Source organism: Phocoena sinus, chromosome 5 (genome assembly GCF_008692025.1).
Source record: "Phocoena sinus isolate mPhoSin1 chromosome 5, mPhoSin1.pri, whole genome shotgun sequence".
NCBI lineage: Eukaryota > Metazoa > Chordata > Mammalia > Artiodactyla > Phocoenidae > Phocoena > Phocoena sinus.
Window position 1 is genome coordinate 117,383,531 of NC_045767.1, and position 27,378 is coordinate 117,410,908.

Here is a 27,378-nt window from a genome sequence, read left to right on the forward strand (position 1 = left end):
CTGTAATAAGTATTTTTAATGTGATTTTTACAATTAGTCCTTAAGGTTTTAATCAAAAAGTGTATCATTTAAATGAGGACCTAGATCCAAGGACTTACAAGGACAGCTCTGAATTAGATAAATGAGATTGATATGTTTGTTAGCAAATTTATCTCAGCACTATAATGATATTTGCAAAGCAGCTCTGGGTAGGGCTATGTCCTCTGTGAGTCTTAGTAAATATATGTTGCCTAAATATTTTAGAATTACCCATCGTTTAAGGCATCACAGCAAAATAGAAATTGTCCCCTGGCTTGAAAAGTTTAACATGTTTGAAACACTATAAAATCATGCTCTGTGTGATAATTAATCCATTAGTCAGGGTTCTTGTAATGTTCAGACACTTCCCCACTGTACAGCTGCTTTACACTTGCTAGTGAATGATCTTCTCTCATTAAGTATGCTTAGTTCAATTTAAAATTGGGTTCATATCTGTGAACATGAATTATTTAAATCCCTAAAATCTTTGGGGCAGTGGGAGTACGTTTTATTTGTTTATTTATTTATTTAAATGAGGTTAAACAACTATTTATTTTTCCTGCTTAAATAACCATCTATTGTGAGTGCTATCAAGCTGTGGTCGACTTTGATAATGGCATAAAGCCTGATACAAAATTAAATGCTAATATGAGACTATTGATATTATGCTTTATTTCTGATGAAGAAAGGTGCCAGTCTTATGATTGCATTTCTTCTCTTATTTTATGTCTCTCTGGATCCAAGCACCACACACCCTCTATACATATAATATAAATGACGCTGCATTTTGGTCTTATTACAGAAATCCTATGGATTTTTTTTTTTTTTGCGGTACTCGGGCCTCTCACTGTTGTGGCCTCTCCCGTTGCGGAGCACAGGCTCCGGACGCGCAGGCTCAGTGGCCATGGCTCACGGGCCCAGCCGCTCCGCGGCATGTGGGATCTTCCCGGACCAGGGCATGAACCCGTGTCCCCTGCATCGGCAGGCGGACTCTCAACCACTGCGCCGCCAGGGAAGCCCCTAATTAAATTTTAATAAAACAGAAACATCTGCAAAAGAGACAATTTAGACAGCAAATGAATCAAACCACAGATGGAGCATTTTATTTTCTTCACTTTTTCTTTATTTTTAAATCAAATAATTAACAACTCAAAAAGAGAACATTTCAAAGTTAAGATATTAGTCACATTCAGTAAAGTTTCATGAATAAACTAAAACCTGAATTTGCTAAACTATTACATCTCATGGTTTGCTCTCTTTTTTAGTTTTTTTTTTTTTTTTTTTTTTGTTTTTTAGTTTTAAATGTTAGACACAAATCAAAATTGAGTTAAGATATGGTTTCTTAATCTTTCCAATCACTGTGTTATCATTATTTATTTCAATCTATTTAAAGAATATGCATGCAAGGCCAGAGCAGTGAGAACACCAACTGTGTGAAAAAGGCTGAACTCTTTAGAAGTCAGGGTCAACTGAATCCACTAGGGTTGGCGGCCAGCCATGTAACTGAGGTCTTCAAACTAACTTCCATGTAAAATACAATGCTTATTAAAGGATAAGTGGTAAATACGAGCTAATTTGCAGATTACATACATAGTATTAAAAATTATAACCTAAGCAATTGTTTAAGACATAGACTTCCAAAAAACAGTTTTCTCAGGGAAGGGTATTCTACCACTGGCATTGTTTAGAATCACTTGCACGTCGTGATCATAAAGGCAGACAGACTTTCAGTTTTATTACTGTTTTTCAGTTCTCTAAAGACAATGCACCCACTTGAGGTCTACACCTCGGGCTTCTATATGTGGTCCTCGGTACACTGCTTGCAAATATTCATTCCTTTGAGCACAGTTTATGTTTGTTGTCGAAGATAAAACAAAGGTGACTAAGAAATGAAATGAATCCTTAGGGACAAGTTGGCTCTGCTGAGAAAAAAGTATGGCCTCCTGGGAAAGCAAGTTCTTTCAAATAGGGAAATTCTAAAGCCCAATCAGATGCCTTGGAGAGTTATGATCTCACTGTGGTGATAAAGGGTTACACTTTGTCTTATCTTTTCTGGCATAGAACTCAGAAGACCTGTGAGGAGAAAGGGTTCTTATGCTTTGCAAACCTACTCAGTATAACTGAGTAGAAGGGAAAAATTGTAAATGGTCATTGTAGAAAGGATCTTTCCCTTCTACATATCACCCATCAAAAACCCATTCAACTGAAAAGCAGGAAGTAGCATCATTGTGACCATTTAAATGAAGTCTGGGGCAGCTGTTAACTTTCTGTTTCCAAGGAGAACCGCTTTGGTGATCTCCACACTCTTAACCTGTGAAGCACTGAAAAATCAGGCCCAAGTGACCAGCAAAGACAATAACCACTTAAAAGAGTACTGCCTTATGTCTGCAGTTTGAATTGAGTGTCTCTTTCATAGAAAGTGTGATATTTTTCTTATTATGCTGTGGTGTGGATAACAGGTCTGTGGTTTTCACTCTTTAATAAACTCTGGGACACCAAGAGCTTACATTATATTGAAGAGTGGATTTCTTTTCTGATGCGATGTTTAAAGCAATGCTATTAATAATGTTGCTTATGACAGTTGCCTCTATTTATTCATAAATACAGCACAAACATCTTACTTGTCAAAAGGAGGGGATTTTCTTTTACTATAAAAAGGCAATTAATTCAGGCTGAATAATCTTAATGGCACATTTGTCATCTGGGCAAAGCAAACAAAACACCAGAATAGAATTGTGTGAAGAAAAAATAATCAAAATAAGGAATAAAAATATCTGCTTAAACTCTGTTTCAATTTCCTTAACAACAGATAATTTTCCACCCCAAGTATTATGCCCGTGATTTTTTGAAAGGAAATCTAAAGACAATAGGCACAGAAAAAACACAGCTGAATGTGGACAACATTTTCAGCTGATTTCTTGGTTTCTTTTTGGTTTCTTACATATCAGAAACATAAGCAAATAGGTTCTGCCTCTCTTCATCTATACCCATGAGGGATGGAAACGTTTATCAAAAAATAATAATATAGATAAAAGTGCTTTGTGAACGTTTAAGAACCATGAAAGTGTAAGAGGATCATTATTACTTGCATCAGCCTCCATGTGCCCTTAAGAGAGCAGAATCCATTGACACACTGTGGGGGGCTTTGACTGTATTAAATCAGCTCAGGAAACTGAACCTGGCTGATGACCATGATCTTTAAAACCCTTGTGAAGATGGTACTTGTCACTGTACTGATGTTCTTGTCTCACCTTTAGGATCTTAGTTGTCACTAAGATCCAGAAATGTTGCTTCTTTCTTATCATCTCCTTACAAAAAGTCAGCTTTTATCTCTTCTAAGCCATTGTATAGCCTGATCCCATGAGTCCCTTATTCCGTTAGTGAAATTGTGCTTTTGAAGCTTTCTCTCTCTCCACCTGGTCATGCCTATCTTGCTTCTTTCCACTTCCCGTTTTAACTGTGCCCTGTCACACTATCATTATATCCTGGTGCTTTCCTCTACCCCATTTTTCTTAATGAGAATGAAGGGCCTCCCTTTTATCAAATAGTTCTCATTAAAGAGTGATTTAGAAAGTCCTCCCCGCTGTTCAAATTTGGACTACAGGTCAGTTCTGACTGTCCTCAGATTCCAATTCTGGACATATATGTTAATCCTCATGACGTTGGCCTCTCAAGTCATAGGTACTGCAAACAGGTTTCTTGTTTTTGACAGTGAACAAATAATTACTTGCTAAAGTTTATTTCTATTAGGTGTTGTAAGGAATTCATTAAATGACTGCAATCATTAGGCCCATGTAAGATGTTATTAGAAATAATTTTATTATGCTGGCGTTTAGTGGTAAGGAGATGTTGACTACAACTCTTGTCTCAACGGCAGAAGCAATGCCACCTATATTTTTTTATACATGTCAGAATAAGAGTCCCTTTTTTTGGAGTATAAAGAAAAATCTTTATCAGAGCCTATGAGACCAGTTGATACTTACCTTACCAACTTCTTTCAGGGCTTTCTCCAACTTTAGACACTGGCTTTCCTTCTGCTCTTTGAACTTGCCGTCAACCTTCCTAACTGAAGGTTTGTCAGGCTATCTATCTGATTGACTCTTTATAATTCATAGCAGAGCTCAGATATCATCAGTTCTTCTCTTCATGTGCTTGCCTGGTACCCTTCATAGAACTGAAAATACCTGAATAAGCACTCGAGTGATTAATTTGATAATATGACTTTCCTGCTGGAATGTAAACTCCATGAGGGCTGAGATTATGGCTATCTTATTCACAGCCGTAACTGCAGCACTTAGCATAACATTCACATACAGTAGGTTTTCAACAAATGGGGTTACAATATGATTGATGGAGGGAATTCCCTAATGATAATGATGATGAGGACAAGCCAGCTGGAGGGTGACCCTAGATTCTCTGATGATAACATTCTGGGAATGTTGACACAGTTTGTAAAACCTAAAGGTATAATTTTCAATTCTGCTTCTGTGTAACAATTTCCTTTTTAGTTAACTTACTTTGAAATCCAGGATTAAAGAAATAAAATATAGGACAAAATCAGGACTCATCAGTGATTCATTAACTTTTCTTCTATGTTGCCTCAGGAAGATCATACAATTAGGGGACTTTTCAATAAAGCTAAAGTTTACCTTGCATAATAAATTATTCAGTGAAGATGAACTTTAGTCATCAGACACATTCAGAAGCATTGAACCAAATCTCTATGGAAATGGGATTTCTTCTGGGCAAAGTATTTATACATGACATGCATACGTTAACCATGACTCACATATGAATGCAGAAAGCTTACACTAAGCCTGATATAACACAGATGAAAGAGAAAAAAATGCATTCTCAGTATTTGTGTGGGTGGGAGGAGGAGAGGGATCAACCACATTCCTTGATTTGTATATCATATGTCAGTATGAACTTAGGGAACATTGACTTTGATGGATAGAAACAGTAACACATCAAAACATATAAGGCCCCTCTCACAACAACAGCAACAGCAGCAAAATAAAATAATCTCAATGATTCTCTGTTCTAAGATAAAGAATGAGAGTCTATAAAACTAGGCTTGTGATTGGGTTTTAAAATCTCTGGGCTCACAAATTATGTATTGGTTCTCTTCGTATTTCCATGTCCTCTGCCCTCTAGTCCTTTCTGCTTATTGCCAGGGAGAGTGTACAAATAATAGTCTCTCATACATCTTCTTCTTTATCTGAAATTAAGAAAAGGTAAGAATATAAGTCATCAGTATAACTTTGGGCTACAAACCTGATTTTTCTTAGGCTTGCTTTGACTATTTGAGGTCCTAGGTCTATGAATTTGTGCTTTCTTTATTATACGTAATATAAGACAAATACCTTCGGCATTTAGGGCAGGTGAGACATAAACACAGCATACCAGTCTAGGCAAATAACACTGAGCTGGTTAATTAAGAACAGTTCAAGATGGGAAAATTTTGAAACGCAAATGAAAGACCAATTTGTTAAGAATACAAGCATAAAAAATAAAATTTAGATTGTTTTGTGTGATTCCTTTTTTTCTTAAGTTAGCTAAGAATGCTTTAAGAAGTTGCACATCTATGCCTTGAGTTTCTTAGGATCAACTGAAGTTATCCATATTAAGTAACTAATGTGGGAGGAATTCTAATTTTGAGCATTGGAAAATACCAAATTTTAAACCCACTCTGTGCTTATATAACCAGAATAGATTACCAGTCACTATAAATGGTTCTTGGTAATGTGATAATATTGGTTATATAAGGTGATAATTATGGTTATTGATAATGTGACAATACTGGTTATATAATGTGATAATTATGGTTCTTGGTAATGTGACAGCCATTATGGTTTTCCTTCCTCCATCCCAACAAGCACTGCTTGGAGGCTAACTGTTGTCTAAGGACTGGATTGGAAACTTCCAGTTAAAAACGGTGCATTTTTCATTAGCGTATAGTAATGCAAGAGATTTCTGTGCATTAATTTGGTATCTTGCTACTTCACCAAATTCATTGACTAGCTCTAGTAGTTTTTTAGTGGCACCTTTAGGATTCTCTATGTATAGTATCATGCCATCTGCAAACAGTGACAGCTTTACTTCTTTTCCAATTTGGATTCCTTTTATTTTTTTTCTTCTCTGACTGCTGTGGCTAAAACTTCCAAAACTATGTTGAATAATAGTGGTGAGAGTAGACATCCTTGTCTTGTTCTTGATCTTAGAGGAAATGGTTTCAGTTTTTCACCATTGAGAACGATATTGGCTGTGGGTTTGTCATATATGGCCTTTATTATGTTGAGGTAAGTTCCCTCTATGCCTACTTTCTGGAGGGTTTTTATCATAAATGGGTGTTGAATTTTATTGAAAGCTTTTTCTGCATCTATTGAGATGATCATATGGTTTTTCTCCTTCAGTTTGTTAATATGGTGTATCACATTGACTGATTTGCATATATTGAAAAATCCTTGCATTCCTGGGATAAACCCCATTTGATCATGGTGTATGATCCTTTTAATGTGCTGTTGGATTCTGTCTGATAGTATTTTGTTGAGGATTTTTGCATCTATGTTCATCAGTGATATTGGCCTGTAGTTTTCTTTCTTTGTGACATCTTTTTCTATTCTCCATCAGTAGAAAAGCTAGGGGAAAAAATAAAATAAAAGCTTTAAAAATTTTCATTTTATTGAGAATAGCTTCCCCTCCCACCCAGGCAAGGGAGCTGAGATATAGCTCCACCCACTGTGGAGAGTGTCTTCTGATCCCACCTGACCAGAAGAGCTGGAGACAACTCCTGGAAGTTGTGCAACCCAGTGGCACTTGAGCCAAGAGGCAGGTGGGCAGATCTGGCTTTGCAGAACAAAGCCAGTGGCCCTGCTCTGTCAGGAAACTTGGGGTGTTGGTTGGCTTAAGACAACAAATGAAGAGCTTTACTAGCTTTAGAGCTGCTTCTCCCGCTGCGTCCTGGCAAGGAATCTAATTCATGGTCCTTCAGCCTGTCCTACCAGGGAACCTAACCAGCGCATATAGGAAGGTGCAGAGCCCTTTCAGTAGCCTATGTACAGTGGCACTTGAACAGACAGCACAGCTGTTGGCTCTCCCCATCTGCAGAGCAAAGCTAGTGGCCTCACCTGACTAGGTAGTTCAGTGCACATTTTGGCCTGATTTGGGTCCCTAAGCAATGAGCTATACATGCCCTGGGTCCCATCCTGCTGCCCTACCTGGGCAGTGAAGCTAATGCATAGCCCCATCAATTACTGAAAATCGTACCCATTCCTGACCTTCTAGTAAGACTGACCAGAGAATTCAGGCAACTGCAGAGGCCATCCTACAGCCTCACCTGGGCAGGAAACCAGTGAGTAGTCCTATCCAACTGTTCTCAGCCAGTGGCACCTCCCATCAAGCCCCATCCTCAAACCTCAGTTGCCTTGCCCCAAAATAGACCATAATAACAGGTCCCACTTGCTTAAGGACATTACCAGCAGACACACCCAGAAACCCAAACTGAGATGACTGGTGAAGCACTGTCTCTGCCAAAGCAACCTGTACAATCTGGAAAAGGAGCCAGATTACTCAAATGCACAGATGCTAAATTAAGGAATCAAAGACCATGAAAAATCAGGTAAATATGACACCCCCAAAGGAAACTACTGAAGCTCCAATAAAGCCTAAATAAATGAAGATCTCTGAACTATCAGACAAAGAATTCAGAATAATCCGCTTAAGGACGTTTAGAGACAGGCAAATAAATGAAAGCAGGAAAACAGTGCAGGAACAAAACATTTCTCATTTACACAAGGAAATAGTGATGGGTGGGGGGATGGAAGGGAGGTCCAAGGGGGAGGGATATATGTATACATATAGCTGATTCACTTCATTGTACAGCAGAAACTAACACAACATTGTAAAGCAATTATACTCCAATAAGAAAAAAAATACAGACCGAAATCCTAAGTTGAAAAATACAAAAACTAAATTGTGGGTTCAATATTATTATGTAACAACCTAAAGGGGAAAAGACTTTGAAAAGAATAGATACATGTATAAGTATAAATGAATCAATGAATTCAGTACAGTTGCAGGGTACAAAATTAACAAATGAAAAGCACTGTTGTGCTTTAAGAAATTCTTGACTCTCAGAAGTAAAATAATTAATAGTTGAGAGAAATAAGACTATAATATTTAGTTTGGTTGAAACAGAAAAGCACATTTGGCAAACATTTACTGGAATTCAAAGAAGATGGATAAAAATCAATTTTGCCTATTGTCTACATTGCTGTTTCATTCTCCAGTTGCCAACACAGCATAAATTGGTACCAGAAATAGAATTTGGATATATCATTAACTATAACAATAAGTATGAAACAGCTTGATGAACGCTAGCATAAGAAAAAATTCAGAGGGAGCTTCAAGATGGCAGAGGAGTAAGACGTGGAGATCACCTTCCTCCCCACAAATACATCAGAAATACATATACATGTGGAACAACTCCTACAGCACACCTACTGAATGCTGGCAGAAGACCTCAGACCTCCCAAAAGGCAAGAAACTACCCATGTACCTGGTAGGGCAAAAGAAAAAAGGATAAACAGAGACAAAAGAATAGGGATGGGACCTGCACCTCTGGGAGGGAGCTGTGAAGGAGGAAAAGTTTCCACACACTAGGAAGCCCCTTCACTGGTGGAGATGGGGGGTGGCAGTGGGGGAAGCTTCAGAGCCAAGGAGGAGAGCGCAGCAAGAGGAGTGCAGAGGGCAAAGCGGAGAGATTCCCACACAAAGGATCGGTGCCAACCAGCACTCACCAGCCTAAGTGGCTTGTCTGCTCACCAGCTGGGGCAGGTGCGGGCTGGGAGCTGAGGCTCTGGCTTCGGAGGTCAGATCCCATGGAGAGGACGGGGTTGGCTGTGTGAACACAGCCTGAAGGTGGCTAGTGTGCCACAGCTGGCCGGGAAGGAGTCCTGGAAAAAGTCTGGAGCTGCAAAAGAGGCACCAGACTTTTTCTTGCCTCCTTGTTTCCTGGTGCACCAGGAGAGGGAATTAAGAGTTCCGCTTAAAGTAGCTCCAGAGACAGGCGCAAGCCGTGGTATCAGCGTGGACAACAGATACGGGCATGAGATGCTAAGGCTGCTGCTGCAGCCACCAAGAAGCCTGTGTGCGAGCACAGGTCACTATCCCACCTCCTCTCCCCGGAGCCTGTGCAGCCTGCCACTGCCAGGGTCCCATGATCCAGGGACAACTTCCCTGGGAGAACACATGGCACGCCTCATGCTGTTACAACGTTATTCTGGCCTCTGCTGATGCAGGCTCCCCCACGTTCCATATCCCTACCTCCCCCCGGCTTGAGTGAGCCAGAGCCCCCAAATCAGCTGCTCCTTTAACCCCATCCTGTCTGAGCGAAGAACAGACGCCCTTACAGGCGACTTACACGTAGAGGCAGGGCCAAATCCAAAGCTAAACCCCAGGAACCGTGTGAACAAAAAAGAAAAAGGGAAATCTCTCCATGCAGCCTCAGGAGCAGTGGATTAAATCTGCACCATCAACCTGATGTACCCTGCATCTATGGAATACTTGAAGACACAATGAATCACCCTAAATTGAGGAAGAGGACTTTGGGGGCAACAATATATATGTATTTTTCCCTTTTTGTGACTGTGTTGTGTATGCTTCTGTGTGTGATTTTGTCTGTATAGCTTTGCTTTAACATTTGTCCAAGGGTTCTGTCTGCCCATTTTTTTTTCCTTTTTTTTTTTTTAGTATAGTTTTTAGTGCTTGTTATCATTGGTGGATTAGTTTTTTGGTTTGGTTGCTCTCTCTTTTCTCCTTTTCATTTTTTTAAATTACATTTCAAAAATTTTTTAATAATTATTTTTTATTTTAATAATATTTAATTTAATTTAACTTTATCTTCTTTCTTTTTTCCCCTTTTATTCTGAGCCATGTGTATGACAGACAGGCTCTTGGTGCTCCAGCCAGGCATCAGGGCTGTGCCTCTGAGGTGGGAGAGCCAAGTTCAGGACACTGGTCCACAAGAGACCTCCCAGCTCCATGTAATAACACACAGTGAAAATCTCCCAGAGATCTCCATCTCAATGACAAGATCCAGCTCCACTCAACGACCAGCAAGCTACAGTGCTGGACACCCTATACCAAACAACTAGCAAGACAGGAACACAACACCACCCATTAGCAAAGAGGCTGCCTAAAATCATAATACAGTGACAGACACCCCAAAACACAACACCAGACATGGACCTACCCACCAGAAAGACAAGATCCAGCCTCAACCACCATGATACAGGCACTAGTCTCCTCCACCAGGAAGCCTACACAACCCACTGAACCAACCTTAGCCACTAGGGACAGACACCAAAAACAATGGGAACTACAAACCTGAAGCCTGCAAAAAAGGAGACCCCAAACACAGTAAGTTAAGCAAAATGAGAAGACAGAGAAGCACACAGCAGATGAAGCAGCAAGGTAAAAACCCACCAGACCAAACAAATAAAGAGGAAATAGGCAGTCTACCTGAAAAAGAATTCAGAGTAATGAGAGTAAAGATGATCCAAAATCTTGGAAATAGAATGGAGAAAATACAAGAAATGTTTAACAAGGACCTAGAAGAACTAAAGAGCAAACAAACAATGATGAATAACACAATACATGAAATCAAAAATTCTCTAGAAGGGATCCATAGCAGAATAACAGAGGCAGAAGAACGGATAAGTGATCTGGAAGATAAAATAGTGGAAATAATTACTGCAGAGCAGAATAAAGAAAAAAGAATGAAAAGAATTGAGGACAGTCTCAGAGACAGCTGGGACAACATTAACTGCACCAACATTCGATTTATAGGGGTCCCAGAAGAAGAAGAGAAAAAGAAAGTGACTGAGAAAATATTTAAAGAGATTATAGTTGAAAACTTCCCTAATATGGGAAAGGAAATAGTTAATCAAGTCCAGGAAGCACAGAGAGTCCCATACAGGAAACATCCAAGGAGAAACACGCCAAGACACATATTAATCAAATGATCAAAAACTAAATACAAAGAAAAAATATTAAAAGCAGCCAGGGAAAAACAACAAATAACACACAAGGGAATCCCTATAAGGTTAACAGCTGATCTTTCAACAGAAACTCTGAAAGCCAGAAGGGAGTGGCAGGACATATTCAAAGTGATGAAGGGGAAAAAACCTACAACCAAGATTACTCTACCAAGCAAGGAACTCATTCAGGTTTGACAGAGAAATTAAAACCTTTAGAGACAAGTAAAAGCTAAGAGAATTCAGCACCATCAAACCAGCTTTACAACAAATGCTAAAAGAACTTCTCTAGGCAGGAAACACAAGAGAAGGAAAAGACCTACAATAACAAACCCAAAACAATTAAGAAAATGGTAATAGGAACATAGATGTAGATAATTACCTTAAATGTATATGGATTAAATACTCCAAGCAAAAGACATAGACTGGCTGAACGGATACAAAAGTAAGATCCGTATATATGTTGTCTACTAGAGACCCACTTCAAACCTATGGACACACACAGACTGAAAGTGAGGGGATGGAAAAAGACATTTCATGCAAATGGAAATCAAAAGAAAGCTGGAGTAGCAATTCTCATATCAGACAAAATAGACTTTAAAACAAAGACTATTACAAGAGACAGAAAAGGACACTACATAATGCTCAAGGGATCAATCCAAGAAGAAGATATAACAATTGTAAATACTTATGCACCTAACATAGAAGCACCTCAATATATATATAATGCAAAAACTAACGGCCATAAAAGGGGAAATGGACAGTAACACAATCATAGTAGGGGACTTTAACACCCCACTTTCACCATTGGACAGATCCAAAATGAAAATAAATAAGGAAACACGAGCTTTAAATGATATATTAAACAAGATGGACTAAATTGATATTTATAGGACATTCCATCCAAAAACAGCAGAATACACTTTCTTGGGACATTGCTCATGGAACATTCTCCAGGATAGATCATATCTTGGGTCACAAATCAGGCTTTGGTAAATTTAAGAAAATGGAAATTGTATCAAGTTTCTTTTCCGACCACAATGCTATGAGACTAGATATCAATTTCAGAATAAAATCTGTAAAAAAAATACAAACATATGGAGGCTAAACAATACACCACCTAATCACTGAAGAAATCAAAGAGGAAATCAAAAAATACCTAGAAAAAAATGACAATGAAAACACAAAGACCCGAAACCTATGGGATGCAGCAAAAGCAGTTCTAAGAGGGAAGTTTATAGCAATACAATCCTACCTTAAGAAACATCTCAAATAAACAACCTAACCTTACACTTAAGCAATCAGAGAAAGAAGAACAAAAAACCCCAAAGTTATCAGAAGGAAAGAAATCATAAAAATACGATCAGAAATAAATGAAAAAGAAATGAAGGAAACAATAGCAAAGATCAATAAAACCAAAAGCTGGTTCTTTGAGAAGATAAACAAAATTGACATACCTTTAGCCAGACTCATTAAGAAAAAAAGCAAGAAGACTCAAATCAATAGAATTAGAAATGAAAAAAGAGAAGTATCAACTGACACTGCAGAAATACAAAGGATCATGAGAGATTACTACAAGCAACTATATGCCAGTAAACTGGATAATCTGGAACAAATGGACAAGTTCTTAGAAAAGCACAATGTTCCAAGACTAATCCAGGAAGAAATAGAAAATATAAACAGACCAATCACAAGCACTGTAATTGAAACTGTGATTAAAAATCTTCCAAAAAACAAAACCCCAGGACCAGATGGCTTTACAGGTGAATTCTATCAAACATTTAGAGAAGAGCTAACATGTATACTTCTCAAACACTTCAAATATATAGCAGAGGGAGGAACACTCCCAAACACATTCTATGGAGCCACCATCACCCTGATACCAAAACCAGACAAAGATGTCACAAAGAAAGAAAACTACAGGCCAATATCCCTGATGAACATAGATGCAAAAATCTTCAACCAGATACTAGCAAACAGAATCCAACACACATTAAAAGGATCATACAACATGATCGAGTGGGGTTTATGCCAGGAATGCAAGGATTCTTCAATATACACAAATCAATCAACGTGATAAACCATATTAACAAATTGAAGGAGAAAAACCATATGATCATCTCAATAGATGCAGAGAAAGCTTTAGACAAAATTCAACACCCTTTTATGATAATAACACTCCAGAAAGTAGTCATAGAGGGAACTTTCCTCAACATAATAAAGGCCATATATAACAAATCCACAGCCAACATCATCCTCAATGGTGAAAAACTGAAACCATTTCCACTAAGATCAGAGACAAGGTTGCCCACTCTCACCACTATTATTCAACATAGTTTTGGAAGTTTTTGCCACAGCAATCAGAGAAAAAAAAGAAATAAAGGAATCCAAACTGGAAAAGAAGAAGTAAAACTCACTGTTTGCAGAAGACATGATACTATACATAGAGAATCCTAAAGATGCTACCAGAAAACTACTAGAGCTAATAAATGAATTTGGTATAGTAGCAGGATACAAAATTAATGCACAGGAATCTCTTGTATTCCTATACACTAATGATGAAAAATCTGAAAGTGAAATTAAGAAAACACTCCCATTTACCACTGCAACAAAAAGAATAAAATATCTAGTAATAAACCCACCTAAGGAGACAAAAGACCTGTATGCAGAAAATTATAAGACACTGATGAAAGTAATTGAAGATGATACCAACAGATGGAGAGATATACCGTGTTCTTGGATTGGAAGAATCAACATTGTGAAAATGACTATACTACCCAAAGCAATCTACAGATTCAATGTAATCCCTATCAAACTACCAATGGCATTTTTCACAGAACTATAACAAAAAATTTCACAATTTGTATGGAAACACAAAAGACCCCAAATAGCAAAAGCAATCTAGAGAAAGAAAAATGGAGCTGGAGGAATCAGGCTCCCTGACATCAGACAATACTACAAAGCTACTTTAATCAAGACAGTATGATACTGGCACAAAAACAGAAATATAGATCAATGGATCAGGATAGAAAGCCCAGAGATAAACCCACGCACCTATGGTCAGCTTATCTTTGATAAAGGAGGCAAGGATATACAGTGGAGAAAAGGCAACCTCTTCAATAAGTGGTGCTGGGAAAACTGGACAGGTACATGTAAAAGAATGAAATTAGAACACTCCCTAACATCATACACAAAAATAAACTCAAACTGGATTAAAGACCTAAATGTGAGGCCAGACACTATCAAACTCTTAGAGGAAAACATAGGCAGAACATTCTGTAACATAAATCACAGCAAGATCCTTTTTGACCCACCTCCTAGAGAAATGGAAATAAAAACAAAAATAAACAAATGGGACCTAATGAAACTTAAAAGCTTTTGCACAGCAAAGGAAACCATAAACAAGATGAAAAGACAACCCTCAGAATGGGAGAAAATATTTACAAATGAAGCAACTGACAAAGGATTAACCTCCAAAATTTACAAGCAGCTCATGCAGCTGAATATCAAAAAACAAACAACCCAATCCAGAAATGGGCAGAAGACGTAAATAGACGTTTCTCCAAAGAAGATATACAGATTGCCAACAAACACATGAAGGAATGCTCAACATCATTAATCATTAGAAGAATTCAAATCAAAACTACAATGAGATACCATCTCACACCTATCAGAATGGCCATCATCAAAAAATCTGCAAACAATAAATGCTGGAGAGGGTGTGGAGAAAAGGGAACCCTCTTGCACTGTTGGTGGGAATGTAAATTGATACAGCCACTATGGAGAACAGTATGGAGGTTCCTTAAAATACTAAAAATAGAACTACCATATGACCCAGCAATCGCACTATGGGGCATATACTCTGAGAAAAACAAAATTCAAAAAGAGTCATGTATCACAATGTTCATTGCAGCTCTATTTACAATAGCCAGGACATGGAAGCAACCTAAGTGTCCATCAACAGATGAATGGATAAAAAAGATGTGGCACATATATACAATGGAATATTCCTCAGCCATAAAAAGAAACGAAATTGAGTTATCTGTAGTGAGGTGGATGGACCTAGAGTCTGTCATACAGAGTGAGGTAAGTCAGAAAGAGAAAAACAAATACCGTATGCTAACACATATATATGGAATCTAGACAACAACAAAAATGTTCATGTAAAACCTAGGAGCAAGACAGGAATGACGCAGACCTACTAGACAATGGACTTCAGGATATGGAGAGGGGAAAGTGTAAGGTGGCACAAAGTGAGAGAGTGGCATGGACATATATACACTACCAAATGTAAAATAGATAGCTAGTGGGAAGCAATCACATAGCACAGGGAGATCAGCTCAGTGCTTTGTGACCACCTAGAGGGGTGGGATAGGGAGGATGGGAGGGAGGTAGATGCAAGAGGGAAGAGATATGGGGATATATGTACATGTATAACTGATTCACTTTGTTGTAAAGCAGAAACTAGCACACTGTTGTAAACCAGTTATACTCCAATAAAGATGTTAAAAAAGATGAAAAAATTCAAATAAAAAGTCATCTCATACATGTCATTTCTTGCAGGAGCTTAATATAATTTAATAAATCATATAATAAGTTTCTACAAAAGACACAAGCTCACCCTTCCTTATTTTCAATGGTAATTTTTGAAGAGAAAACATTAGTTTAATATCATAAAAATGATTTTCCACATATTTTTGGTACCATTTCTCTTCATGTTCACATCTAAATTCTACTTAATTTTAATTTTAGGATAGTAGTTTATATCTGAATTGAAAATTTTTCTTTTTCTGTATGTAGAGAATTCTTTTAAAACTGTTTGGGAAATATAACCAATCCAATTTATTAAGCTGAACAGCATACATTGAACTTTTAATATATCAATAAAGAATAGACTTAATAAGTCAGTAGCATTTCTATATACTAAATTTCTGAAAAAGTAATAAGGAAATCAATCTCATTTACAATAGCATCAAAAACAGTAAAACACTTAGGAATAAATTCAACTAAAGAGGTTAAAGTACTCTATATACTATTAGATATTGATGAAAGAAAATGAAGTAAAAACAAATAATGGAAAAGTATCCCATATTCATGGATTGGAAGAATAAATATTGTTAAAATGTCAATACTACCAAAAGCCATCTACAGATTCAATACAATCCCTATCAAGATTTCAATGGCCTTTTTTACAGAGGTGGAAAGAGCACTCCTGAAATTTATATAGAACCACAAAATACCCCAAACAGCCAGTGAAATACAGAGAAAGAAGAACAAATAAGGAGGCAAGCTAAACTATAAAGCTATAGTAATCAAAATAGTATAGTACTGGCATAAAAAGAGACAATAGACAAAAGAAACAGAATTGAGAGCCCAGAAATAAGACCAAGCATATATAGCCAACTAATATTTGACAAGGGAGCTGAGAATACTTAATGGAGAAAAGAAGTTCTTTTCAATAAATTGTGCTGGGATAGCTGGATACTCACATGTAAAAGAATGAAACTGGACCCATATCTTAACACCACACACAAAAATTAAATAAAATGAATTAAGGACTTAAATGTAAGATCTGAAATCATGAAACTTCTAGAAGGAAACATAGGAATAAAAATCCTTTACATGGGTCTTGATAATGGTTTTTTGGACATGACATCTAATGCACAAGCAACAAAAATCAAAAATAAATAAGTGGGACAACATCAAACTAAAAAACATCAGCACAGCAAAAGAATCCACAAAGAAACTGAAAAGGCAACCTATAGAATGGGAAAAAATATTTGCAAACTATATATCTGAAACAGGGTGGATACCCAAAATAAAGAAAGAACTCATACAACTCAATTTAAAAAAATTTAATAAATGTTCAATGGACCTGATAAACATTTCTCCAAAGAAGATGTACAAAGCCAACAGATACATGGAAAGATGCTCAACATCACTAACCGTCAGGGATACGCAAATCAAAACCATGAGAAGTTATCCCACACCTATTAGAATGACTAGTGTCAAAAAGACAACAAATATCAAGTGCTAGTGAGGATATGGAGAAAAGGGGACCCTGTGCACAGATGATGGGATTGTAAGACGGTGCAGCCACTATGGAGAACACTATGGAAGCTCCTCAAAAAATTAAAAATAGAACTACCATATATATGATCCAACAATTCTGCTTCTGGGAATATATACAAAGGAAACAAAAACACTAACTTGTAAATATATCTGTACCCCTAGGTTCACAGAAGTATTATTTACAACAGCCAAGATATGGAAACAACCTAAGTGTTCATCTATGGATTAATGGATAAAGAAGTTGAGGCATATATATGTATGTGTATATATATATATATATACACACACACACACACACACACAAAATGTATCCCATGCAATATTATTTAGCCATAAAAAATGAAGATATTTCACCACTTGTGACCACATGGATGGAACCTAAAGGCATTATGCTAAGTGAAATAAGTCAGAGAAAGACAAATACTGTATGATCTCACTTTTATGTGAAATCTTAAAAACAACAACTCATTTTAAAAAAAGAGAGGAAGATGGTCAAAAGGTACAAACTTCTAGTGACGAGATAAATAAGTGCTAGGGATGTAATGTACAACATGATGACTCTAGCTAACACTGACCTATGATTTATAGGAAAGTTGTTTAGAGAGTAAATTCCTTTTTTTTTTTTTTTTTTTGCGGTAATGCTGGCCTCTCACTGTTGTGGCCTCTCCCGTTGCGGAGCACAGGCTCCAGACACACAGGCTCAGCAGCCATGGCTCACGGGCCCAGCTGCTCCACGGCATGTGGGATCTTCCCCGACCGGGGCAGGAACCCGTGTCCCCTGCATCGGCAGGCGGACTGTCAACCACTGTGCCACCAGGGAAGCCCAATTCTTTTTTTAAAAAAATTAATTATTTTTGGCTGCATTTGGTCTTCGTTGCTGCGCACGGGCTTTCTCTAGTTGCGGTGAGTGTGGGTGACTTTGTTGCAGTGTGCAGGCTTCTCATTGTGGTGGCTTCTCTTGTTGCAGAGCACAGGCTCTAGGCACGCAGGCTCAGTAGTTGTGGCTCACGGGCTCTAGAGCGCAGGCTCAGTAGTTGCGGTGCATGGACTTAGTTGCTGCGTGGCATGTGGGATTTTCCTGGACCAGGGCTCAAACCCGTGTCCCCTGCGTTGGCAGGCGGATTCTTAACCACTGTACCACCAGGGAAGTCCCAGCGAGTAAATTCTTTAAGTTCTCATCTCAAGGAGAAATTTTTTTTCCTGTTTTCTTTTTTCTTTCTTTTCTTTATATTGTATCTATATGAGAAGATGACGTTAGCCAAGCCTATTTTGTTAATCATTTCACAATATATGTAAATCAAACCTCATGCTCTACATCTTAAACGTATATAGTGATGTATGCCAATTATTTCTCAATACTGTAAAAGATAAAAAACAAACAAACATAAAAGCTTCCAGGTGATTTTGATGCCATTGGTCACACTTTAAAAATACTGACCTAAGTAATATATTTATATGAAAGTAGCCAACAATTGCAATTGCCTTTTTAATAGTCATATCAAACTGTCAACTTACACTGAGATACTAGTGCATAAAAACCCTAAAATCTTTTTTTGCTGAATCCAGCTGCATCTTCCTTATTCCTTCTCTTGCAGTTCATTATTGTGGCCAGGTACAGAACTCTTTGTATATCCTTGTTAATTTTCATCTTGTTACACTGGCACTTCCTTCTAGTCTGAGGCAACTGTAAATTTTTATTCTGTTACATAATTTACATATTCCATAAATTTGATAAGCACTCCTTCTATCTTTATCCAAGTCACAGACCAAAATGTTGTACCACAAGAACCAAAATGTTGTACCACAAGAACCAAAATAAAAGAGTAGAAGCATGATCATGACTGTGGTTTACAAATGCCATCGTTCCATCTAGACTATCTTTATCTCAGAGAAATATACTGTCATGTTTTAGACATTATTATTCCCATCTAGAAAGATTAAACTAAAAACAGAATTCCTGTAATGTATTTGGGTTTAATGCACATAGTAAAATTTTCTTGACTTATTACAATAATTTGACCTCTAATTGAATAATTATCAAAAAATCTGTATTTTAACTTTTAAAATTTCTGCTTAGTACCTTCTGATACAATAAACAAAACAATTGCATTATCAAAAATTCCATTTCAAATGAAATTTAATAAACTGGTACAATCCCAGTGGCTGCCAAATACTATTTGTCTGGACTGAGATCAGGGAATGAACTGAGAGCAAACACAGGACTCTTTGGAAGTGAAATGGAATACAGATTTCTCTAAAACTATCTTGAAAGAAAATTTTAAGCATACATTGACTAAAAGAATGAGATACATGAGCCTGGATGGGGCACTGGACTCCAAAAGAATGTTTCAATAGAGAAATGGTTTGTACTGTGAAATGGAAAGAAATCCAGTTCTTAGGAGATCAATTCCTGCCATTTAGTCTCTCAGTAAAGACTGCCAGAAGTGAACCGGGGGAAAGAAATCTGTGATGAAATGAGAATATTTCATTTCAGTCAGTTCCATTTGAAAAGAGTTTGAAAATTTTAGACAGTATACTAAAAAATACTAGAAACAATTATTTTATGCCAGATCATGTTGACTTTAACTCATCAGCAGTTTTTTATTATACAAACATGGCAAATACAATGTGGAAAAATAAAATACCTGTACTTGGGGAAGCATGAAATACAAACACCGGTGCAATCATTAGTTTCTGATACACAGTTCCACCTATCAGTGAAGGTTTATTATTGCCATCCCCACCTGAGATGGACTGATGCACATTCCATGCCGGGTACTTGCAAATTCTCTCTCTCATAACAAGCGCTTTATATATCAATAACAAAATTACTGGTCTCACATCTAGTTCCTCCTTTCTCGTTGGTAGTCAATTCTCCCTCCAAGTGCTACACCTAAAGGAGAAGTAAAGGAAGGCTGGTAGTCAATATCCACATTGGTTGGGGCATCCTCTTTACCTACAGCAGTGGTGCCCAGCCCCAGTGGTTGTTAAATAATTTGACTATCACCCTTGGACCAAACACCCTCTATTTTCTTATGACATAAAATATCAGTGCAATTTCAAAAGATAAAATATATACACAATTTTATTCAACATTTTACATTATGCTACAAATATGTACAATCTCAATAATAAATTAAAAATAAATGAATAAAATAAGTCCTTCGTTCGTAGACACCATGGTACTCAATGCCATTGTTCGGCCTTCATTTCTGTGAGTTCATCCGATCAAAGATCCTGATCATCCTCTTGCCAGAAGAATTTATTTTGGCAGCATATTTGAAATGCTGAGTGTTTCGTTGTTGCCTCTAAGCAGTGGGGAGATGTTTGTTAATAATAGAAATGCTGAAAAGGATTAGCTGCAATCAAGAAGGGTTGATGAACATTTGCACAATATGTACAAAACTCTTCAAAAATTCTTTAATATTTTTTTCCTCCAGCTCCTCACATTCTTTGCATCCCGATTCAGTTTTATACTGCAGATAAAAAGAAAGGATTAGATTGGAAAGTCTAAAATATGCCTTTCCTGCAAATATCATATCATTTGAACCATATGGTGAAGTCTTGAGACATAAATTTGTTGGTAGATTAATTATCATATTAGGAAGAACTATGGGTGATTTGATAAGGACTGATTTTTCCTAGAGTGAATTAAGGACAATGAAAAAAAATTTGAAAAAAAAATAATCTATTGAATCATGAACTTCTGTTTAGAGTCCTTCAATAGTTTCTGGTCATCTACCCCAGCATGAAGTCCATGCTTCACTGCATAGCACGCAGGCCCTCCTTGAGCGGTTCCTTACCTATTTCTTTCATGTTTTCCACAGCTCAAAGATATGCCCTAGGAACACTGGGCTCATGCCTTTAGCTCCCATACATACATCAGGCTATTAGGTGCCTCGCTGTCTTTGCGTTTCTCTCTGCCTGTTCCACACTTCTATTTTAGCTACTACCACTCACACTTAAGATCATTCAGGCACTGTTTCCATTAGGAAGGCTCTTCTGAACCTGGGAGCTCCTGGGGCTGCACTAAATGTCCCTTCTCTACGTTCTCAGAACCTCTTGTTTAGACTCTGTCTTATATCACTTCATGTATTATATTGATATTATGGAGCTTTATGCTTCTCATACCACTATTCTCTAGGCTTTTCCAGGAAGGCAAGGCTATGTATCTTTGCTCCCCTAGCATTTAGCATAGGGTCTAGCACATAATATTCACCCAATTATTATTGGTTGAATTCAACTATTTCGATGAATACCACAAATTATAGTAATTTAAACAGTTTCAGAGAGACCTTCAAGATGGCGGAGGAGTAAGATGTGGAGATCACCTTCCTCCCCACAGATACATCAGAAATACATCTACATGTGGAACAGCTCCTACAGAACACCTACTGAACGCTGGCAGAAGACCTCAGACTTCACAAAAGGCAAGAAACTCCCCACGTACCTGGGTAGGGCAAAAGAAAAAACAGAGACAAAAGAATAGGGATGGGACCTGCACCTCTGGGAAGGAGCTCTGAAGGAGGAAAAGTTTCCAAACACTAGGAAGTCCCTTACTGGCGGAAATGGGGGGGGCAGGGGGGAAGCATCGGAGCCAAGGAGGAGAGCACAGCAAAAGGGGTGCAGAGGGCAAAGTGGAGAGATTCCCGCACAGAGGATTGGTGCTGACCAGCACTCACCAGCCCAAGAGGCTTGTCTGCTCACCTGCCAGGGTGGGTGGGGGCTGGGAGCTGAGGCTCCAACATCAGAGGTCAGACCCCAGGGAGAGGACTTGGGTTGGCTGCGTGAACACAGCCTGAAAGGGGCTAGTGCACCACAGCTAACTGGGAGGGAGTCCAGGAAAATGTCTGGAACTGCCTAAGAGGCAAGAGACCATTGTTTTGGGGTGCGTGAGGAGAGGGGATTCAGAGCACTACCTAAACAAGCTCCAGAGATGGGTGCGAGCCGTGGCTATCAGTGCAGACACCAGAGACAGGCATGAGACGTTAAGGCTGCTACTGCAGCCACCAAGAAGCCTGTGTGCAAGCACAGGTCACTATCCACACCTCCCTTCCCGGGAGCCTGTGCAGTCCGCCACCGCCAGGGTCCCGTCATCTAGGGACAACTTCCCCGGGAGAACACATGGCCCACCTCAGGCTGTTACAACGTTACACTGGCCTCTGCCACTGCAGGCTCGCCCCACATTCCATACCCCTCCCTCCCTTCGGCCTGAGTGAGCCAGAGCCCACTAATCAGCTGCTCCTTTAACCCCACCCTGTCTGAGCAAAGAACTGACACCCTCAGGTGACCTACAGGAAGGGGCAGGGCCAAATCCAAAGCTGAACCCTAGGAGCTGTGTGAACAAAGAAGAGAAAGGGAAATCTCTCTCAGCAACCTCAGGAGCAGCGGATTAAACCTCCACATTCACCTTGATGTATGCTGCATCTCTCGAATACCTGAATAGACAACGAACCATCCCAAAATTGAGGTGGTAGACGTTGGGCAACTGTAGACTTGTGGTTTGCTTTCTGCTTCTAATTTGTTTCTAGTTTTACATTTATCTTAGTTTAGTATTTAGAGTTTATTATCATTGGTAGATTTATTTATTGATTTGGTTGCTCTCTTCATTCTTTTTAATATACATATATATATATTTTTTCATTTTTCTCTTTTTGTGAGTGTGTATGTGTATGTTTCTTTGTGTGATTTTGTCTGTATACTTTTGCTTTTACCATTTGTCCTAGGGTTCTGTCTCTCCATTTTCTTTTGGTTTTGGGGTTTTTTTAATATAGTTTTTAGTGCTTGTTATCATTGGTGGATTTGTTTTTTGGTTTGGAACCTCTCTTCTTTCTTTCTTTCTTTTTTAAATTAGTTTTCAATTTTTTTATTTAAATTTTTTAAAATAACTTTTTAGTTTATTTTACTTTTTCTTTCTTTCTTTCTTTTTTTCTCCCTCTCCTTCTGAGCCATGTGGCTGACAGGGTTTTCATGCTCCAGCCAGGTATCAGGCCAGTGCCTCTGAGGTGGGAGGGCCGAGTTCAGGACACTGGTCCACCAAAGACCTCCTAGCTCCATGTAATATCAAACAGCGAAAGCTCTCCAAGAGATCTCCATCTCAACAATAAGACCCAGCTCCACTCAATGACCAGCAAACTACAGTGCTGGACACCCTATGCCAAACAAGTAGCAAGACAGGAACACAACCTGACCCATTAGCCGAGAGGCTGCCTAAAATAATAATAAGGTCACAGACACCCCAAAACACACCACCGGGTGCTGTCCCGCCCACCAGAAAGACAAGATTCAGCCTCATCCACCAGAACACAGGCATCAGTCCCCTCCACCAGGAAGCCTACAAAAACCACTGAATCAACCTTATGCACTGGGAGCAGACACCAAAAACAATGGGAACTACAAACCTGGAGCCTGTGAAAAAGAGACCACAAACACAGTAAGTTAAGCAAAATGAGAAGAAAGAGAAACACACAGCAGATGAAGGAGCAAGATAAAAACCCACCAGACCAAACAAATGACAAGGAAAGAAGCAGTCTACCTGAAAAAGAATTTAGAGTAATGATAGTAAAGATGATCCAAAATCTTGGAAATAGAATGGAGAAAATACAAGAAATGTTTAACAAGGACCTAGAAGAACAAAACAGCAAACAATGATGAACAACACAATAAATGAAATTAAAAATTCTCTAGAAGGAATCAATAGCAGAATAGCTGAGGCAAAAGAATAGATAAGTGACCTGGAAGATAAAATAGTGAAAATAACTACCACAGAGCAGACTAAAGAAAAAAGAATGAAAAGAATTGAGGACAGTGTCAGAGACCTCTGGAACAGCATAAAATGCATCAACATTTGAATTATAGGGGCCCCAGAAGAAGAAGAGAAAAAGGCAGGGAAAAATATTGGAAGAGATTATAGTTGAAAACTTCCCTAATATGGAAAAGGAAATAGTTAATCAAGTCCAAGAAGCACAGAGAGTCCCATAGAGGATAAATCGAAGAAGAAACATGCCAAGACACATATTAATCAAACTTTCAAAAATTAAATACAAAGAAAAAATATTAAAAGCAGCAAGGGAAAAACAGCAAATAACATACAAGGGAATCCCCATAGGTTCACAGCTGATGTTTCAGCAGAAACTCTGCAAGCTAGGAGGGAGTGGCAGGACATATATAAAGTGATGAAAGGGAAAAATTTATAACCAAGATTAATCTATGAAGCAAGGATCTCATTCAGATTCGACGGAGAAATTAAAACCTTTAGAGAGAAGCAAAAGCTAAGAAGATTCAGCACCACCAAACCAGCCTTACAACAAATGCTAAAAGAACTTCTCTAGGCAGGAAACACAAAAGAAGGAAAAGACCTACAATAACAAACCCGAAACAATTAAGAAAATGGTAATAGGAACACAGATATCGATAACTACCTTAAATGTAAATGGATTAAATGCTCCATCCAAAAAACACAGACTGGCTGAATGAATACAAAAGCAAGACCCATATATAGCTTGTCTATAAGAGACCCACTTCAGACCTAGGGACACATACAGACTGAAAGTGAGGGGATGGAAAAAGATATTCCATGCAAATGGAAATCAAAAGAAAGAGGGAGTAGCAATTCTCATATCAGACAAAATAGACTTTAAAATAAAATTATTACAAAAGACAAAGAAGGACACTACATAATGATGAAGGGATCAATCCAAGAAGAATATATGACAATTGTAAATATTTATGCACCCAACATAGGAGCACCTCAATACATAAGTCAAACGCTAACAGCCATAAAAGGGGAAACCGACAGTAAGACAATCATAGTAGGGGACGTTAACATCCCACTTTCACTAATGGACAGATCATCCAAAATGAAAATAAATAAGGAAACACAAGCTTTAAATGATACATTAAACAAGATGGACTTAATTGATATTTATAGGACATTCCATCCAAAAACAGCAGAATACACTTTCTTCTCAAGTGCTCATGGAATATTCTCCAGGATAGATCATATCTTGGGTCATAAATCAAGCCTTGGTAAATTTAAGAAAATGGAAATCGTATCAAGTATCTTTTCCAACCACAACACTGTGAGACTTGATGTCAACTACAGGAAAAAAACTGTAAAAAATACAAACAAATGAAGGCTAAACAATACACTACTAAATAACCAAAAGATCACTGTAGAACTCAATGAGGAAATCAAAAAATACCTAGAAACAAATGACAATGAAAACACAATGACTGAAAACTGATGGGATGCAGCAAAAGCAGCTCTAAGAGGGAGGTTTATAGCAATACAATCCTACCTCAAAGAACAAGAAAAATCTCAAATAAACAACCTAACCTTACACCTAAAGCAATTAGAAAGAAGAACAAAAAAAACCAAAGCTAGCAGAAGGAAAGAAATCATAAAGATCAAATCAGAAATAAATGGTAAAGAAATGAAGGAAACAATAGCAAAGATCAATAAAACTAAAAGCTGGTTCTTTGAGAAGATAAAAAAAATTGATAAATCATTAGCCAGACTCATCAAGAAAGAAAGGGATAAGACTCAAACCAATAGAATTAGAAATGAAAAAGGAGAAGTAACAGCTGACACTGCAGAAATATGAAGGGTCATGAGAGATTACTACTAGCAACTATGTGCCAACAAAATGGACAATGTGGAAGAAATTGACAAATTCTTAGAAAAGCACCACATTCTGAGACTGAATCAGTAAGAAATAGAAAACATAAACAGATCAATCCCAAGCACTGAAATTGAAACTATAATTAAAAATCTTCCAACAAACAAAAGCTCAGGACCAGATGGCTTCGTAGGTGAATTCTGTCAAACATTCAGAGAAGAGCTAACACCTATCCATCTCAAACTCCTCCAAAATATAGCAGAGGGAGGGACACTCCCAAACTCATTCTACGAGGCCACCATCACCCTGATACCAAAACCAGACAAAGATGTCACAAAGAAAGAAAACTACAGGCTAATATCACTGATGAACACAGATGCAAAAATCCTCAACCAGATACTAGCAAACAGATTCCAATAGCACATTAAAAGGATCACACACCATGATCAACTGGGGTTTATCCCAGGAATGCAAGCATTCTTCAATATACGCAAATCAATCAATGTGATAAACCATAATAACTAATTGAAGGAGAAAAACCATATGATCATCCCAATAGATGCAGAAAAAGCTTTCGACAAAATTCAGCACCCATTTATGATAAAAATCCTCCATAAAGTAGGAATAGAGCAAAGTTACCTCAACATAATAAAGGCCATATATGACAAACCCACAGCCAACATTGTTCTTAATGGTGAAAAACTGAAACCATTTCCTCTAAGATCAGGAACAAGACAAGGCTCTCCACTCTCACCACTATTATTCAACATAGTTTTGGAAGTTTTAGCCACAGCAATCAGAGTAGAAAAAGAAATAAAAGGAATCCAAATAAGAAAAGAAGAAGTAAAGCTGTCACTGTTTGCAGATTGCATGATACTATACATAGAGAATCTTAAAGATGCTACCAGAAAACTACTAGAGCTAATCAATGAATCTGGTAAAGTAGCAGGATATAAAATTAATGCACAGAAATCTCTTGCATTCCTATACAGTCATGGTGAAAAATCTGAAAGAGAAATTAAGGAAACACACCCATTTACCATTGAAACAGAAAGAATAAAACACCTAGTAATAGACCTACTTAAGGAGACAAAAGACCTGTATCCAGAAAACTATGAGGAAAGAAATTAAACATGATACAAACAGATGGAGAGATATACCATGTCCTTGTATTGGAAGAATCAACATTGAGAAAATGACTATATTACCCAAAGCAATCTACAGATTCAATGCCATCCCTCTCAAACTACCAATGGCATTTTTCACAGAACTACAACAAAAATTTCCCAATTTGTTTGGAAACACAAAAGATCCCGAATAGCCAAAGCAATCTAGAGAAAGAATAACAGAGCTGGAGGAATCAGGCTCTCGGACTTCAGACTATACTACAAAGCTACAGTAATCAAGACAGTATGGTACTTGCACAAAAACAGAGATATAGATCAATGGAACAGGATAGAAAGCCCAGAGATAAACCCATACACATATGGTCACCCTATTTTTCATAAAGGAGGCAAGAATATACAATGGAGAAAAGACATTACCTTCAATAAGTGGTGCTGGGAAAACTGGACAGCTAGAGGAAAGCATAGGCATAATAGTCTATGACATAAATCACAGCAAGATCC

The 27,378-nt window shown here is 37.9% G+C and overlaps 1 protein-coding gene across 7 annotated transcripts in view; it reads right to left on the reverse strand.

The window, feature by feature from the left end:
• Positions 1 to 4,876: 4,876 nt before the first annotated feature.
• Positions 4,877 to 27,378, reverse strand: part of IL15 (interleukin 15) — a 115,408-nt gene continuing 92,906 nt past the window's right edge. For 5 of the 7 annotated variants that reach the window (XM_032633699.1, XM_032633700.1, XM_032633701.1 and 2 more), the window contains one exon: positions 19,706 to 20,605. In XM_032633699.1, coding sequence (XP_032489590.1) covers positions 20,495 to 20,605 — 111 coding nt within the window. In that variant the 3' untranslated portion in view covers positions 19,706 to 20,494. Of the gene's footprint in view, positions 5,240 to 19,705; positions 20,606 to 27,378 lie in introns of those variants that run through there. The other 2 variants (XR_004350155.1, XM_032633703.1) reach the window with 2 other exon arrangements.